We start from the raw sequence: 14556 nt of genomic DNA on the forward strand, positions 1-14556 counted from the left end.
CAGAGGTGGTGGCACACTCCTTTAATCCCAGCACTTAGGAGGGAGAGGCGCCTGAATCTCTCTGAGTTCAAGGCCAGCCTGGTCTACAGACCAAGTTCTAGGACAGGCTCCAAAGCTGTTTCCAACAAAACAAAACAATACATACATAATGTGCATATGAGTGTATGCTATATATGTGTGGTAATATATATATAAATGTATGTGTGTGTATATATAATATATATATATATCTTTCATTATTATCACATGGGGTGATTTTTAAGTCTTGGCAAGCTGTTAGGTTCACAATGGTAGATACAGACATTTCCTCCAATTCTAATGTTCACAAAGAAATTCAAATTTTAACCAGCAGATGTGGTGGGGCGTACCTGTAATCCCACCACTAAAGAGGTTAGGCAGGAGGATCATGGCTCAGTTCCATATCTGTTTCTGTGTTTAATTACTATGATTACGTTGTGTTGACTGAGCACATGAAGGCAATCAGACTCACTTGGTTGGGAAAAAGGAAACTGTCTCAACAAAACAAGAACAATTACAAAACCCTCAGACTCTACTACTGACAACAGAATACCAGCGGCTTTTTGTCTTTCAAGTGACAGCTTCACTTTATTTTCAAGAAAATGTCTACCAAGTACCCCTGCGTAAGCAACCACAATTTAGCTCTCAGTCCGCAGCAAGTTTAGCTTCTAATTCAGATTACAACACACACACTGCTCAGGCAGCCATGACATGTCCCTACACAGCAGAGGTGCTAATGCGCAGTCAGCGCTTCACCCTGGATATTAAAAAGATGTATTCTCAAGGGTTGAGAGTTAATAAAATCAATAATCTTTCCTGCTCTGTTAAGGACATTCTCAAGTAGAACTGGATTCACTTTTGAACTACCCACAAGGATCAGTGGAGAACGAAACCACCGTAAACACAGCCCACAGTCACCACCTTGAGAAGAGGGCCATGAGCTCTGGGCATTGCTGCCTTTGGACCTTACAGATGTCAGTGTGAAGGGAAATGACATCGTGATGAGGAAAGGGGTTCTGACCTCTCAGTCCCCCTGTTCAGGATTTAAGGAACCCTCCCTGACCAGACCACACTAGGAAAACTACTGAGCTGCATCAGCACAGAACAGTTGGCTCCATCTTCAAAATGGAATGCCACGCAAACAAAAGCCACAGACACTGCATGAGACTCAGTTACATGACAACATAAGACCAGGCAAAACCAAGCTCTATTGTTTACAGGTGCGCACTCTAAGTTAATAAACACACGGGGATCTCGCTCATAACTGACAAAACACGGAAGTTTTGTGTTTGCAGGTGCACAAATCTCGGGACGCCAGGGGACAAGCTCAGGTGCTGTTCATCAGCCACTGTCTTCATGTTTATTTATTTGTTTGTTTGAGGCTGGGTCTCTCACTGGCCTGGAGCCCAGAAAGCAGGCCAGGCTGGCTGGTCGGCAAGCCCCAGGGATCTATATGTGCCAGCACGCCTGGTTTTTTTACGTGGGGTCTGGAGGCTGACCTCAGGTCCTCATACTTGTGTGGCGAGCACTTACTGATGAACTGTCTCCCTAGCCTCAGACTACAGAAGTTTAAACAGTACAATTAAAAGCTCTATCCAGCGGCCATTTATAGACTGTATACCCAACAGTAATAAACTATACAATCTTTATAAACATACAGAACACTCCCCAAACTAAGAGTATATTCACAGAAAAGAATTTTCAATAAAAATAAGAATCTAGCCAGTCATGGTGGTGCACACCTTTAACCCCAGCGCTAGGGAGACACAGGCAGGGAGATCTCTCAGAGTTCAAGGCCAACCTGGTCTACATCGTGAGTTCCAGGACAGCCAGGGCTACATGGTGAGACCCCCCCCCCCGTCTCAAAACAAACGAACAAATAAATAAACACAGAAATATAGATTGATATATTAATATTATCTTTGTTTTGTGATACCTTTTTAAAAAAATCAAAAGTAAAAAGATAACTAAGACTCACACTAAGCATGGTGGCGCAGGCCTGTAATCCCAGGACCTGGGAGGTGGAGCAGCAGGATCAGGAGTTCTAGATTGACTTTTGCTACACAGTGAGTTTGAGGCTAACCTGGTCAACAAAAAACACTGTCTTCAAACACAAAAACTGGGCTGAGGGGACAGCTCAGTTGGTAAAGTGCTTGCCATAGAACCATGAGTTTGGACCCTAACACACTCAGGAAAAAGTGGGGGACAGTAGGATGCATCTCCAGTCCCGGCGCTGGGGACCAGCAGACAGACCCCTAGGGTCACTGACTAGCCAGTCTGGACATGTTGATGAGCTCCAGGTTTAGTGAGTGATTCTGCCTCAAAATATATGGTAAAATGGGGGCTGGAAAGATGGAGCAGAGGATCTGGGTTCAGTTTCCAGCACCCACACAGCTGCTCACAATTACCTGTAACCCCAACTCTCTTCTAGCCTCCACAGGCAGGTAGGCAGGCATACACACAGCACACATACATACATGCAAACAAAACTCATGTACATATAAAAGAAAAATAAATATTTTTAAGAATAAGGTAAAAAGTGATTGAGAAAGATACCTAATGTTGACATCTAGCCTTCAGTCACACACGTGCATGCACACACACATGAATGTACATATAACACACACGTGAATAATAGGAAAAACAAAACAGCAACCAAAACCCCAGCCTGTAGTCCAAGCACTCTGGAAGCAGAGGCAGGAATACCGCAAATCTGGGACCAGCCTGATCTATCTAACAAGCTCCAGACCATCAAAGGGCTACCTGCCTCAAAGATACCAGAGACATAACAAAGCAAACAAAAAAAGGGGGCTAAAAACAAAATACAACAACCTTGGAAATGTTAAAATCACACCTTTAATGTTCCAAAGACTGAAGAAGTCAACAGAAATTAGAAAATACTTAAACCTGAGTATAAAAACACTACGTCTCAAGTCTGTGAGGTGAGCTGAAGCAGGATTGAAGAGATCTTTACAGGTTTAGTGGTTTTTGTAGAAGGGAAGATGAAAATTAGTGATCTGAGAATTTGGCTACCAGGGAGAATAAGCCCAAAGAAGAGAGCACACTAAACCTACCAGCAGCCAAGCTGCCTGAAGGAAGCTGTTTTATCTTACCCACACAACACGGTCAAAGCACAACCTATCTGTCTCTACCATGGCACCTCAACTGCCAGTTTCAACTCCCCAGTTAATTCCAAACAAGTACAGCAAGGGCAGGGCAGCAGCCCTCCCAACCCCACTGCCAACTGCTGCAAGAATTCTGGGTGAGAATCTTTCTCCATCCTCCCTAACCCCTGCTATGAACTCAATGCTTAAGAAAAAAACTTACATTGTCCTGTACAGGCCTGAAGCCATGATTTGGAAAGAAACTCAGAAATCACTGAGATTGTCCCCAAGTTAGGTTGAAGGAAACAAAGTACACATAAACAGCTGGAAAGGCTTGGAATCACCATGAGTGATGTTTACAGATTTTCATGCATGCATATGCACTTGTGTGCATGTGCCAAGGCCGGAGGTCGACATCAGGTATCCTCCTCTATTGTTCTCAATTTATTTTATTTTTCTTTTAGACTTCTTTTATTTATGTGTATGAACATTTTGCGTGCATGCATGTATGTACAACACAACGTGCTCAATTTTTTTGAGGCAGGGGTTCTCATGGATCCCGCTCACTGATTGGCTAGACTGGCTGGCTGGCAAGCCAATCCCATCCTCCCTGCCCTGCCTTTGAATGCTGAGCCAGGCATGGACTACCACACTCAGCTTTCTGTGTGAGTGCTTTCTGTGTGTGCACTTTACTCACTAAGTCGTCCCCTCAGCTGTCTTCTTTTTATTCTTTCCCTGGTACCAATGCAATATCCATGCAGCTATCTACAATGTCCACTGATGGATGGAATTAAGGTAAAGCTTCCTATAGAGACAGCCTGGCTCTTTCCACACTGATGTCCTTTATAGTGTGTGTGTGTGTGTGCATGTGCACGGGTGTGCATGCATGTGTGTTCACACACTCAGATGTTGTTCCCCAAGGCAGTGGTACTTATTTTTGTTGTTGTTTTTCAAGACAGGGCTTCTCTGTTTAGCTGACTGTCCTGGAACTCACGTTGTAGTCCAAGCTGGCCTCAAACTCACTGAGATCCTGCTGCCTCTGCCCCACCTCCACATTCCCACCCCTAGTGCTGGGGTTAATGGCGTGCACAGTCAACATTTAGCAATATTTATTTTCTGAGACAGGATCTTTTACTGGGACTTATAGCTCCTCAACTAGGCTTGGATGGGTGACCAACAAGATCCTCATCTTCACCTCCCCAGCACTGGGACCATGAGCTTGTGCCACTGTCCTGAGCTTTCCTGTGGGTTCTGGAATCCATCTTTGATCCTCATGCTGTGTGAGCAGTTCTTAGCATGAGACGCTATCTTCCCAGGCCCTCCAGGACTTCTTAGTTGTGCTTTCTACCTTTCCAGTCCTGCCTAAGTCACACACCAGGCTTCAATCCACAGCAGATGAGTTCTCAAATCTCCAAAGTCCAAATTAGCATCTGGCTGCAACATCCTAAGACTCCTTCAGTCTCACGAACTTCGTCCCTTAGTTATATTAAAATCACACACAGCCCTTCATCACTGTGGTTTGAATGGGAATGGCCCCATACATTCATATATTGAATGCTTAGTCACCAAGGAGTGGAACAGTTTGGGAAGGATTAGAAGGTGTGGCCTTGTTGGAGGTTTCAAAAGCCCACTCCAGTCGTCCCCCACGTCTCTCTTTGTCCTTCTCTCTCTCTCTCTCTCTCTGCCTTCTGCCTGTGGATTAGTATGTAAAGTTCTCAGCTACTGCTCCAGCATCATGTCTATCTGGTTCCCACCACGATCATGGACCAACTCTCTAAAACTGTAGGCAAGCCCCCAATTGTCTTTTTATAAGAGTTGCTTTGGTCACAGTATGTCCTCGCAGCAGCAGAACAGTGACTAAGACAATCTCCGGCCCTCCAGCCCAGATCTTAATTCTTCCTCAGTCTGACTCTAAGGTGATCACCAAGCTGCACTCTTAAAGGGCTAGTAACAGAGATACAAATTGCCCACCCCTCACAGGCCTTCAGCTAAATCCCACGGCCAGGAAAAGGGCACTGTTCCTCCATCTCTGCTGGATTCTCACCACTATTCCTGGGTTGTCCTCTTTTCCTCGCCTTTTCCAAGGCATGTCCTTTCCCAGTCCTGCAGGCTGCCTCTTCCTCACTTTTTCTGTATCCTACCTCCCAGAGGAAAAGGAAGAGGAGGCAGAAGGGGCTCAAAAATTACTCATTTTGATTCCCTTTATCATCCAGACTCCAAAAGCTACGTTGCCAAAGAGCCCTCTACTGAGCCACTGGGGTGCACTTCTGTTCCTAGCCTAGTTTATAACCCTGTTTCATTTCCTTACTGGGACATCTCACAAATACAGGGCACCGAGACGCACCTAGACAACAGTATGTGCTTGGTAATATTACTTAAATGCAATTGGTTCCTTGGGAACACTGGTTCCAACTGAATGAGTTTTGAATTACTTGTGAGCTTCAAGCAGCATTTTTTTAATATAAAATTCAACCACCCTTTCCCAATTTGAAGCCATTACTCTGTCAACTTTTCTGTGTCTCTTCCTTCTAAATTGGTCCTAGTCTCATCCAGACCTTCAGTCACTGCCACCTGCTGTCACCTCTTCAAACCTATTTTGTCATTCTCGATTTGTTTTGTTGCCATTTTTTTTTAAATGTGTAAAGGTGTTTTGCCTGCATGTATGGCTGTGTACCACTTGTATGCCTGGTGCCAAGGAGACCATAAGAGGGCATCAGATCCCCTGAAACTGGGGTTAGAGCTGGTTGTGAACTGCCATGTGGGTGCTGGGACTCAAACTGGGTCTTCTAGAAGAGCAGACAGTACTCTTCACCCTTGAGTCATATCTCTCCAGCCCTGGCTACTTTGAAACAGGTTCTCACTCTTTAGCTAAGGCTAGGCTCTAACTCATGGAAATATTCCTGTCTGAACCCCGCCAAGTGCTGGGATCACTGGCACGGAGCGGGACATCCAGCCCATTCTAGGTTCTTTGTAGTGCCTAACAGTCTTCCTCTGCCTTATCCAGAAGGATGTTCAGTAACTTCTACACAAAGACACAATCAGTGACTGCAACACAAATGCCAACCACAGCCTCAATCTCACCACAACTGCTTCCTCTCAAGAGCCTCAACATTCATCCTCCCTACTTCCCTTTCTCCAACGAAGCTGCCCTTGCGCTCCATCAAAACCTCGGACCCCGGGCCCCTTGCTTCTCTGCTCTTTCTTGTTTGGTTCCTCTTGTAAATGAACTCTCAATTATTAAATTTCTGGTCTCTATGCCACGTTCTCCCTCACACGCTGCCCTCCGGAGCAGCACTCTGAACATCTTCAAACACCGTCCCATCGTTCTAATCATAGGCCCAATCACTTAAACTTAGCACGTTAAAATGTGAAGAAAATGAGGAAAGGTTAAAGCAAAAATTCTTCTCATCCTTAACAGAAACATAATGTCAAAGGGGTGTAGGAACTTCTATTCAAGCGGCTACAGCAATGTGTATAATGTAAATTACCCAACCTCCCAGGTAGCCCTCCCAGGGTTATTGAGGAGGAATACTCACGTAGATCAGTCCTGAATAGTAGCGATCCTTCAGATTGTGTAAGACAGATGCTTCATTCAAGCACGTCAATTCCGCCATGTCCTCCACCTTGGAGAACTTGGGTGGGTTCATCTTCTGGATGTCATCTTTGTTGACCATTGCTTTCTTGCCGTTCTCTGCCAGCTCCACCATAACTTCATCGCCCCGCTCCTCTTTGATACTAGCTGCCTCAAAACCATGGCGTTCCGATGGGATCCACACCAGCTTCTTTGCTGTCCAATCAGCTTGAGTGGCAGGGTTGTAAATGACAGCCCTGTCCACAAAGAGATACCGCTCCGGATCCTCCAGTCCGGTTCTCTGGGCCATTGTAAACAGATGGATCCAAAAGTAATTGACTCTAGAAGAGAAAAGCAAAATTAGCTGCTCATGAAATATAAAGTAATTTACAAGTTTGACCTTCTAAGAAGCATAAAGCAAAACCCTTGATAAACATAAACCATACAGTGGAAGAACTGAGTATCCACAGCCACACTACCCCATTTTCCAAGGTAAACTTCAGGGGTAACCACTAATCATGACTCTGGCTGTATGACAACCATTCAAGGTCTGCAGAGGCAAACAACAGCACTTCAGCGTGACCTTTCTTCCTCTCTCTCTCCTCTTTCCCTTTCCCCACAGACTAAGCAGAGAGATATGAAGGCACAAGAGGGAAATTAAAACAAAGACACAGAATAAAGGCCACGGAGTGGCACTGGAATTTCTGGGACCACAGGCCATAGCTACAAAGACACATGATTGCCAGAGAGTGTAATCGGGTCCAGGGTGTAGCTCAGTGGTGGTGCATTTGACTGGCGCGCACACACGGCCCTCGGTTTCAACTCCAGAGCACAAAAGCGGGAAGAGAGAGAGAGACACACACACACAGTGAGACTGCATGAATGAATGAGAGCTAAATTATGCCTTCCAGTCCACCTTCAGACAAGACTCAAGGCAATCTCCCTATAGCCTCACTATGACCCTTTAATCTGTTAGGAGACCACAGAAGACAATTACAACTTGGCTTCAAGCAAGCCTTTCGAATATGTGGTGGTACCTATTCAGTCTCCATTGTACCCACAACTGCTCCCACTCTGGCATCCCGCCTCCCACCACCCTCACCTCCTCTCACCAGTGTCCACGTGTTGTGGAAATTTCCATCCTGCAGGAAGCCCCTTAAGCTCCAGGAAGTCCCCGAAACTGACCAGATCCACTAGGCCCCTCCCTGCCAGAGTCCCCCCTCAGATGCAGCAGAGCCAAGCTATAAAGAAGACCCTCACACAGCTGAGGGACAAGATGTTCTAGTGCAGACCAGCCGCAGCAGCCAGCCGAACTGCCTGGAAGAGGCTTAGCCCAACTGAGACACGGGAAAAGGACACTCTTCAACCTGAGGAGCTGCCTGCCGGGGTGCAGTGTGCTCCAGGTTCCCAGCTTTGTGAGCTGTCACCCATGCTGGGTGGAGTGAGCTTTGGGGATGTAGCTGGCTTTGAGTCATTTCTCCTCCTGTAAGTAACCCTTCACCCACAGTCCTCTAAGTAACCCCAATAAAACTCACTGGTCCACCAACTCTGGTGGTACCTGTCTTTGGTCTGTCGTGGGCTCTCTGTCTGGGGTAGAGGTTTGAGCTGTCTCCTGAGGAAGTTTTATAAGACAACACCATGTCTTCCATTAACAGTGTGTGGCCCCAAAGCAAACCTAATATTATAGCAGTGATCTAAGCAGTATAGAGACTCATTAGTAACTTAAGCCACATTGAGGAAAGGTCTGTCCTGTAACTGCTACACTAGTCAGAGCTCAAAATATAGCTGGTTTACTTAGTGCTCACTGACGACTGGTACAAATGGAGCTAGCAAACCTCCAGGCATGTCAGGGTGAGGCACAGCTCCTATATCTGGGCAATTAGCCTTCTGGACATCATGCACCTTTCTGATGTCACTTGTCATTCCCTCCGGACAGCACCTTTCTAGAATCTGACACCATACATCAAACACTTCTTGCTATTACTCCAAAGTCCAAGTTATTCCAAACGTCACAGGACATTTCTAAGACTTCATCCAAACCAACCCGAGAAACCAAGTACTGACTCTTGCTCTATCAAATCTCTTTGAGTTCTCCCCTTACCTCAGCTCACCAAAAATATTAGGGACTCTTGGTAGGTGAGAGGATCAATATAAAATATCCTTTGTAGGTTGTATGGAAAAAAAATCATAAAGCCATCCAAAATTGTAAATAGGTCATTACTTTGAGTCTATAAATATAGCTCAAGTTCCATGAACTCCCTGAAATGGTAAAAACCGTGCAGTGCATTTAATGTGTACGTCCCTGCATTATCCTAAGGAGACCACCTATGCCTTTCTTCAGATTCTCAAAGGGCTGTCTACACCCTCAAAGACACACTGCTGATGGCAGGCATGGGTGCTAGCTCGCTAACCCCTAAGAGGTTTATTACAGCCAGACCTTCAGAAGGATCCGTTACATGTACTGCATTCGAAACCTATGCTCTGAAGCAGCGGGTCCCAAACTGTAGCGTGCACTGGCGGCACAAGGAAGGCTTATTAACACACAGATTGCTGGACCCCATGCCCTGAGTTTCTTATTCAGTAAGTCTGAGGTGAAGTTTAAATTCTGTATCCACCCACGTTTCCTTTCTTTCTCTCTTTCTTCCTTCCTTCCTTCCTTCCTTCCTTCCTTCCTTCCTTCCTTTCTTTCTTTCTTTTTGTTTGTTTTTTTGAGACAGGGTCTCACTACGTAGTCCTGACTGTCCTGGAACTCACTCGGTAGACCGGACTAGCCTCAAACTCACAGAGATACACCTGCTACAGCCTCCTGAGTACTGGTATTAAAGGCATACATCCCTACACCTAGCTACCCCATTTCTTTAAAAAAAAAAATTATTTTGCATGTACAAGCATTTTACCTGCATGTATGTATGTGTATCACATGCAAACTTGGCATCCATGGAGGCCAGAAGAGGGTGTCAGATCCCTTGGAACTAGAGTTATAGATGGTTGTGAGCCACCATGTGGGTGCTAGAAATCGAACCCAGGTCCTCTGCAAAAACAAGAGCTCTTAACTGCTAAGCCATCTCTCCAGCCCAAGACTCTGTGTGTCTATCAGCTGCTGACAAGCCATTGGTCCTGGACCACTTTTGACAACCACTCTTCCTTAGTTCTCTCTCATCTACAAACAACGTGCTACCCTATTTTATAACTTCAACCTAACTTTGCTTCTTAGGCAAATACAAGAGAGAGGGCAATATGAAAACTATTTGTGGGCCCACATACAATCAGAAGTATGGTGAGGAGTGGGCTCAGAGAGTTATTAACACATTTTCCAGTTTAGGCTGCACAGTGGTAAGAAGTGTGGGGGGTCATCTCAGGAGAATCTGAGGGCACATAATAGGCCATAAACTCCGCGTTTCAGAAGCACAAACTCTATAAAAAAATACAATTATAACAAAATGAGTTTGTTTTATTCTTCGTTGGTTAAGTGAGTATATGGCACTTTGGAAAGTATCCTGCTGTCTGTAGGTCTGCATACATTAATTTACCGTGGGTGTAGAAACAATCTCAAATTTGGTAGGCAGCTATAAATGGGAGTAAGTTGGCAAGTCATTTCTATAGCAGGTCTAGAAAAAGTAAATTGTGTAATTTTTCATTACATCATCAAATGGGGACATTTAAAATTTATTGGTACGTGTTTAAGAAGCAGAAATATTAATTTAATGTAAAAAAACTAGTGGATCATGAAATTGCAATCACCACATGCTTCCAACTTTCTGGGGAAAAGATAACACACATACCTTTTTGGGTTTTGAGCCCCAGGCAGCTGCCTTAAAAGCTAGTATATAGATGAGGCTGGTTTTGAACTCCTAACAGTTCTGCTTCTGTCGCTAGGATTACAGATGTGTGCCACCATGCCCAACTTCATCAATTTTTTTTTTAAATGAAGTCAATTCTAAGTCTTTGGTTGAGCAGCAGATTACAAAATACTTTTATTTTTAGCACTTCCAGATTTTCCTACAACTAAACCCTGTGGGGGTGGCTACCTGTCCCTTGCTGTGTGTGTCCCTTGCTTGTCAGTTAGCCTGGTCCCCAGGACATAACAGAGAATCCAGATCTATCTTCCATAAATGGCCCCCATCCTTAAAATTCACTTCCTCTTCCCACAACCAAACCCTTCCCTCCTGACCCAAATGCTACCCTTTCACACTTGCTTTTCAGGTCAATCTAGCAATTCAATCCTTCCTTCTCCTCAGCCTCTGCACTGCCCTTCTGGCAGTCTCCTCGACCTACCTAGCACTGCACCACAGGGCTCACTCGGCAGGTAGGAGGGGCTCCTCGGGCTGTTTAACTCACAAGAGTTTACTGTGAGGCCAGTAAAGATGTTTTAGCTAGTTTAACCCCTCACGTGTGCTTGCTGAGTATACTGTACTTTTTCACTCCGTTGCTCATTTGGTGTTAGATCTGATTTAAAACTCGAATTTAACATGTATTACTTGCAAATATTTTGCCTTGCTGAAAGGCAAATGCCACAATTTTTAAAACAAATCATCTTGTTATGCATCCCTAACTACATCCAGGCACCATTCTAAAGAGTTACACATATCAAGGCCTTAATCCCCACGAGAGGGGTACAAGGTAGCTTCCATGAATAAACTCCATTTCACAAACGAAGAATCCAAAGAATTCTGAGACTGGACAACAGGCCCAAGGTCACACAGCAGAGGTCACAAGTAGCAGAGGAAGTCTTAAGCCCAGAGACCAGGCTACAGTGATCCAAGTGGAGTGGACAGGAAAGAAACTTTGAAGGATATGTGGCATTTCATATAACTTGTTACCAAATTAAAGAATCCTGCCTACCAATAATGGGTTAAAGATTATAGGTTCAGTCACGAGCACATTAATACAATCTGCCATAGACTTTACATTCTGAAGGAAATGCCTACATTTAAGAGAAAGGAGGGATAAAAAGGTGCCTCTGTAGTAGACAGGCATGGAGAGAATTTGGAGGTGTATCTGTCACCTGAAGTAGCTGTCTAATGACAATTAAATCATTTATCAGTGTATATATCAATTTGCCTCCTTCAGAGTCAAAGTTCCCATCCCTGGCACTGGTGGCATCCACTCTGCTCATTTTGCTACTTCCAATGAAACGCCACCTAGCAAAATTCTCAGCTGCTTCCCAACACCCAAGGTAGTTGTGGGCAGAGGAAAACGATTCAATTTTATATCAGACTGAATACAGCAGAACAAATGAGGCCAGGCAGCCACCCTAGAAGATGCTTCAGACACAGATGACCCAAACGAGAGCCGCCCCTATCTGTGTAACACTATCTACTACTGGGGTCACTGGCACTATGCGGCTGCACGCGTCTCTTAATTTATCAAAATTCTACTTAACCAAACAATCACAGACACAAAAGGCAAGACGGCTGTATGGCTGTGAAGCCCTGTTCTGGCTCCCAATGAATAAAATACTTCCAAAACTTGGGTCTTAAACCAGGGATTTGAATTCCTCATATGTGATAACAATGTACATCCAACGCTGAAGCATATGGTTGGTCATTCACCCTACCCCGATGCCCTTCAGATTGTCCCCCATCTCCCTCTCGACCCAGCCTCTTCATTGTGGTGACTTCCCTAAGGAGCCCAAATACATAGCCAAGCACTCACAGGTCACATCCTGAGGCTGCAAAAGCTTGTGCTGTATCACACAATTGCAGCGTATGCTTTCTGCCGATAAGGATGGGGAGAACGCAATTTAAGATGCAGAAGTAAGGAGAGACATAAAATGGCCACTTTTTTCAGAACCGGAGACAGACAGGGCATACATACTTAAACATCAAAAGCATCGGGGCTACAAGAATAGTTAACCGAGGCAGATTGATGAGGGACATGAAACAATGAATAGATTATAAAGTTTTCCAGAGTCAGATACTATCAGGAATAATTAAACCTCATCCAAAGCATCCTTAGTTTCAAATGTTTAAAAAAAAAATCAAAATCTCAGCATAGCCAAAGTATTACATTTAGTATTATTTTATTCAGCAAAAACAGCAGTCTTTGTTCCATCCGCAGTCTGGATCTACCCCGCCTGCTNCATTTAGTATTATTTTATTCAGCAAAAACAGCAGTCTTTGTTCCATCCGCAGTCTGGATCTACCCCGCCTGCTTTTCCCTACCCCACCCCACCCCACCCCACCCCCTTCCATCCACCGCAGTGATCTTGAAGAGAGCTGCAGAGGCCCAAAGAAACAAGAGATAACGGTCGTAGCTAGAGACCCCGTTACCCAAACCTCACGAGCTCGGGTCAGACCCGCCGAGTGGCCACCTCCTCCCTAAGGCCCCAGTTCCTAGGCAGGCCTGTGTGGGGGCCTCTCGGGTCCCTGGGCCGCATCCGCCCACCACAGGCCCACAAAGCCCCGCCAATGCCAAGGACTCCACAGCTTCAACTTCCCTCCGACCCAATTCCATTTCGATTTTATGGGATCAGGGTGTGACCCCCCAACTGCAGAAGGCCAGGCAGAGAGTCTCCGGAGAGCCATTACCAGATCACTTACACAATAAAGCGATCCAGAGGCGAGGGCTGACCCTCCCTCCCCCCAACCAACCCCCGGCCGCTCCGCTACAACGCGCCCGGGCCACATTTCCCGCCTCGTTCCCCCCCAACGGCCCAGGCCTCGCCCGGCGTCCACCTCTTGGTCCTCCACGGTCCCCAGCAAGCGTGGCATGCCGTTTAACTCCCGCCCTACTTCCCCGAGCACAGCTCTGGAGCCCCTCACCCGCCGCACGCTCTCCAGACCACGCAGCACTTCAGCACACCGGTCCCTTAATCTCACAGATCCAGGGTCCGCCTTCTGAATCCTCGGAGAACCCCTCAGTCGCGCCCGGGGAAGCCTAACTCGGCCTAACCCACCATGCAACCCACCCAGGGGCCCTTCCTTCCCGCGCCCCTAGCACCGAGATCACACCCCAGGACTCAGTCCTCTCCCAAGAGGGCAGACACGCCGGGCGCCTCCGGCCTCCAACTCGGGCACTCACCTCCCAACCCCACGCTTCCAGGGCTCCAATGCAACCAAGGAGTTGGTCTCCACATTCCCACCCCCAGATCTCCATCCTCATCCCTTCCAAGGATCGCCCCCATGCACACCCCAGTCCTGATCTCTGCAGGGGTCTCACTCTCCAGGACCTCATTTCCTATCCTTCCAGGGGGTCTCTCCATCTCCAAACACTGGGGTCCCGTCACCTCCACAAGGTCCGCTCTCCACAGCCCAGTCTGCCTTTCCCAGCTCCCCCGCTTGGGTTCCGTCCCTGTGCTCCAGAGTAGCTTGGTCCCTCAGCCCGGGTTCCTTTCCTCCCGGACGACCTCACGGCCGCCCCCGTTCCCGGGGCCACCTCACTCGGACCCAGGCAACCGCACCTCTCACCTTCAGCCGAAGATGGTGGCGCCAGCGCACGTTCCCAGCAGCGACCACAGATCCAGCGTCTTAGTTCCAAACCCACCGCTGCCTCCGCCGGGCTCCTTTTGCACTGCCGCTCGCGCCTGCCCCACCCACTCCCACCCTCATTGGGCCAGCTCCACGCCCATCACCGCCGCCCCCAGACCCACTGGTCGGTTTGCGCGCCCATCTCCCAGGAAAGACGTTAGCAACCCGAACGAAGCTACCTTCCCAAGTCCGGCTCCCTCCACCCACCTGGAATGTTGCTCATTGGCTCCCGCTCCCGACCTAGGCCCACAGGCTCCCCATCTCATAGGCTGGCCCTCATGCCTGTCAGGGACGCCGGGAGGTGCGGCAGGGGCAGTGGCGGGCGATTGGCTAGCTTGGGGGGAGATGGACAGCTGAGACTAACCGGGAGCCGGGCGAACCCGCGAGGCGGCGA

General features: G+C 47.1%; 1 protein-coding gene across 1 annotated transcript in view; it reads right to left on the bottom strand.

The window, feature by feature from the left end:
- Myh10 (myosin heavy chain 10) overlaps positions 1–14247 on the bottom strand; it is a 123727-nt gene extending 109480 nt beyond the window's left edge. Inside the window, exons 1-2 of the mRNA XM_050162456.1 lie at positions 14103–14247; positions 6659–7034 (exon numbers count right to left, since the gene is read on the bottom strand). Coding sequence (XP_050018413.1) covers positions 6659–7003 — 345 coding nt within the window. The 5' untranslated portion in view covers positions 7004–7034; positions 14103–14247. The remainder of the gene's footprint in view (positions 1–6658; positions 7035–14102) is intronic.
- Positions 14248–14556: the final 309 nt, after the last annotated feature.

Source organism: Alexandromys fortis, unplaced genomic scaffold, assembly GCF_014885135.2.
Source record: "Alexandromys fortis isolate MF-2015 unplaced genomic scaffold, M_Fortis_MF-2015_v1.1 scaffold_84, whole genome shotgun sequence".
Classification (NCBI taxonomy): domain Eukaryota; kingdom Metazoa; phylum Chordata; class Mammalia; order Rodentia; family Cricetidae; genus Alexandromys; species Alexandromys fortis.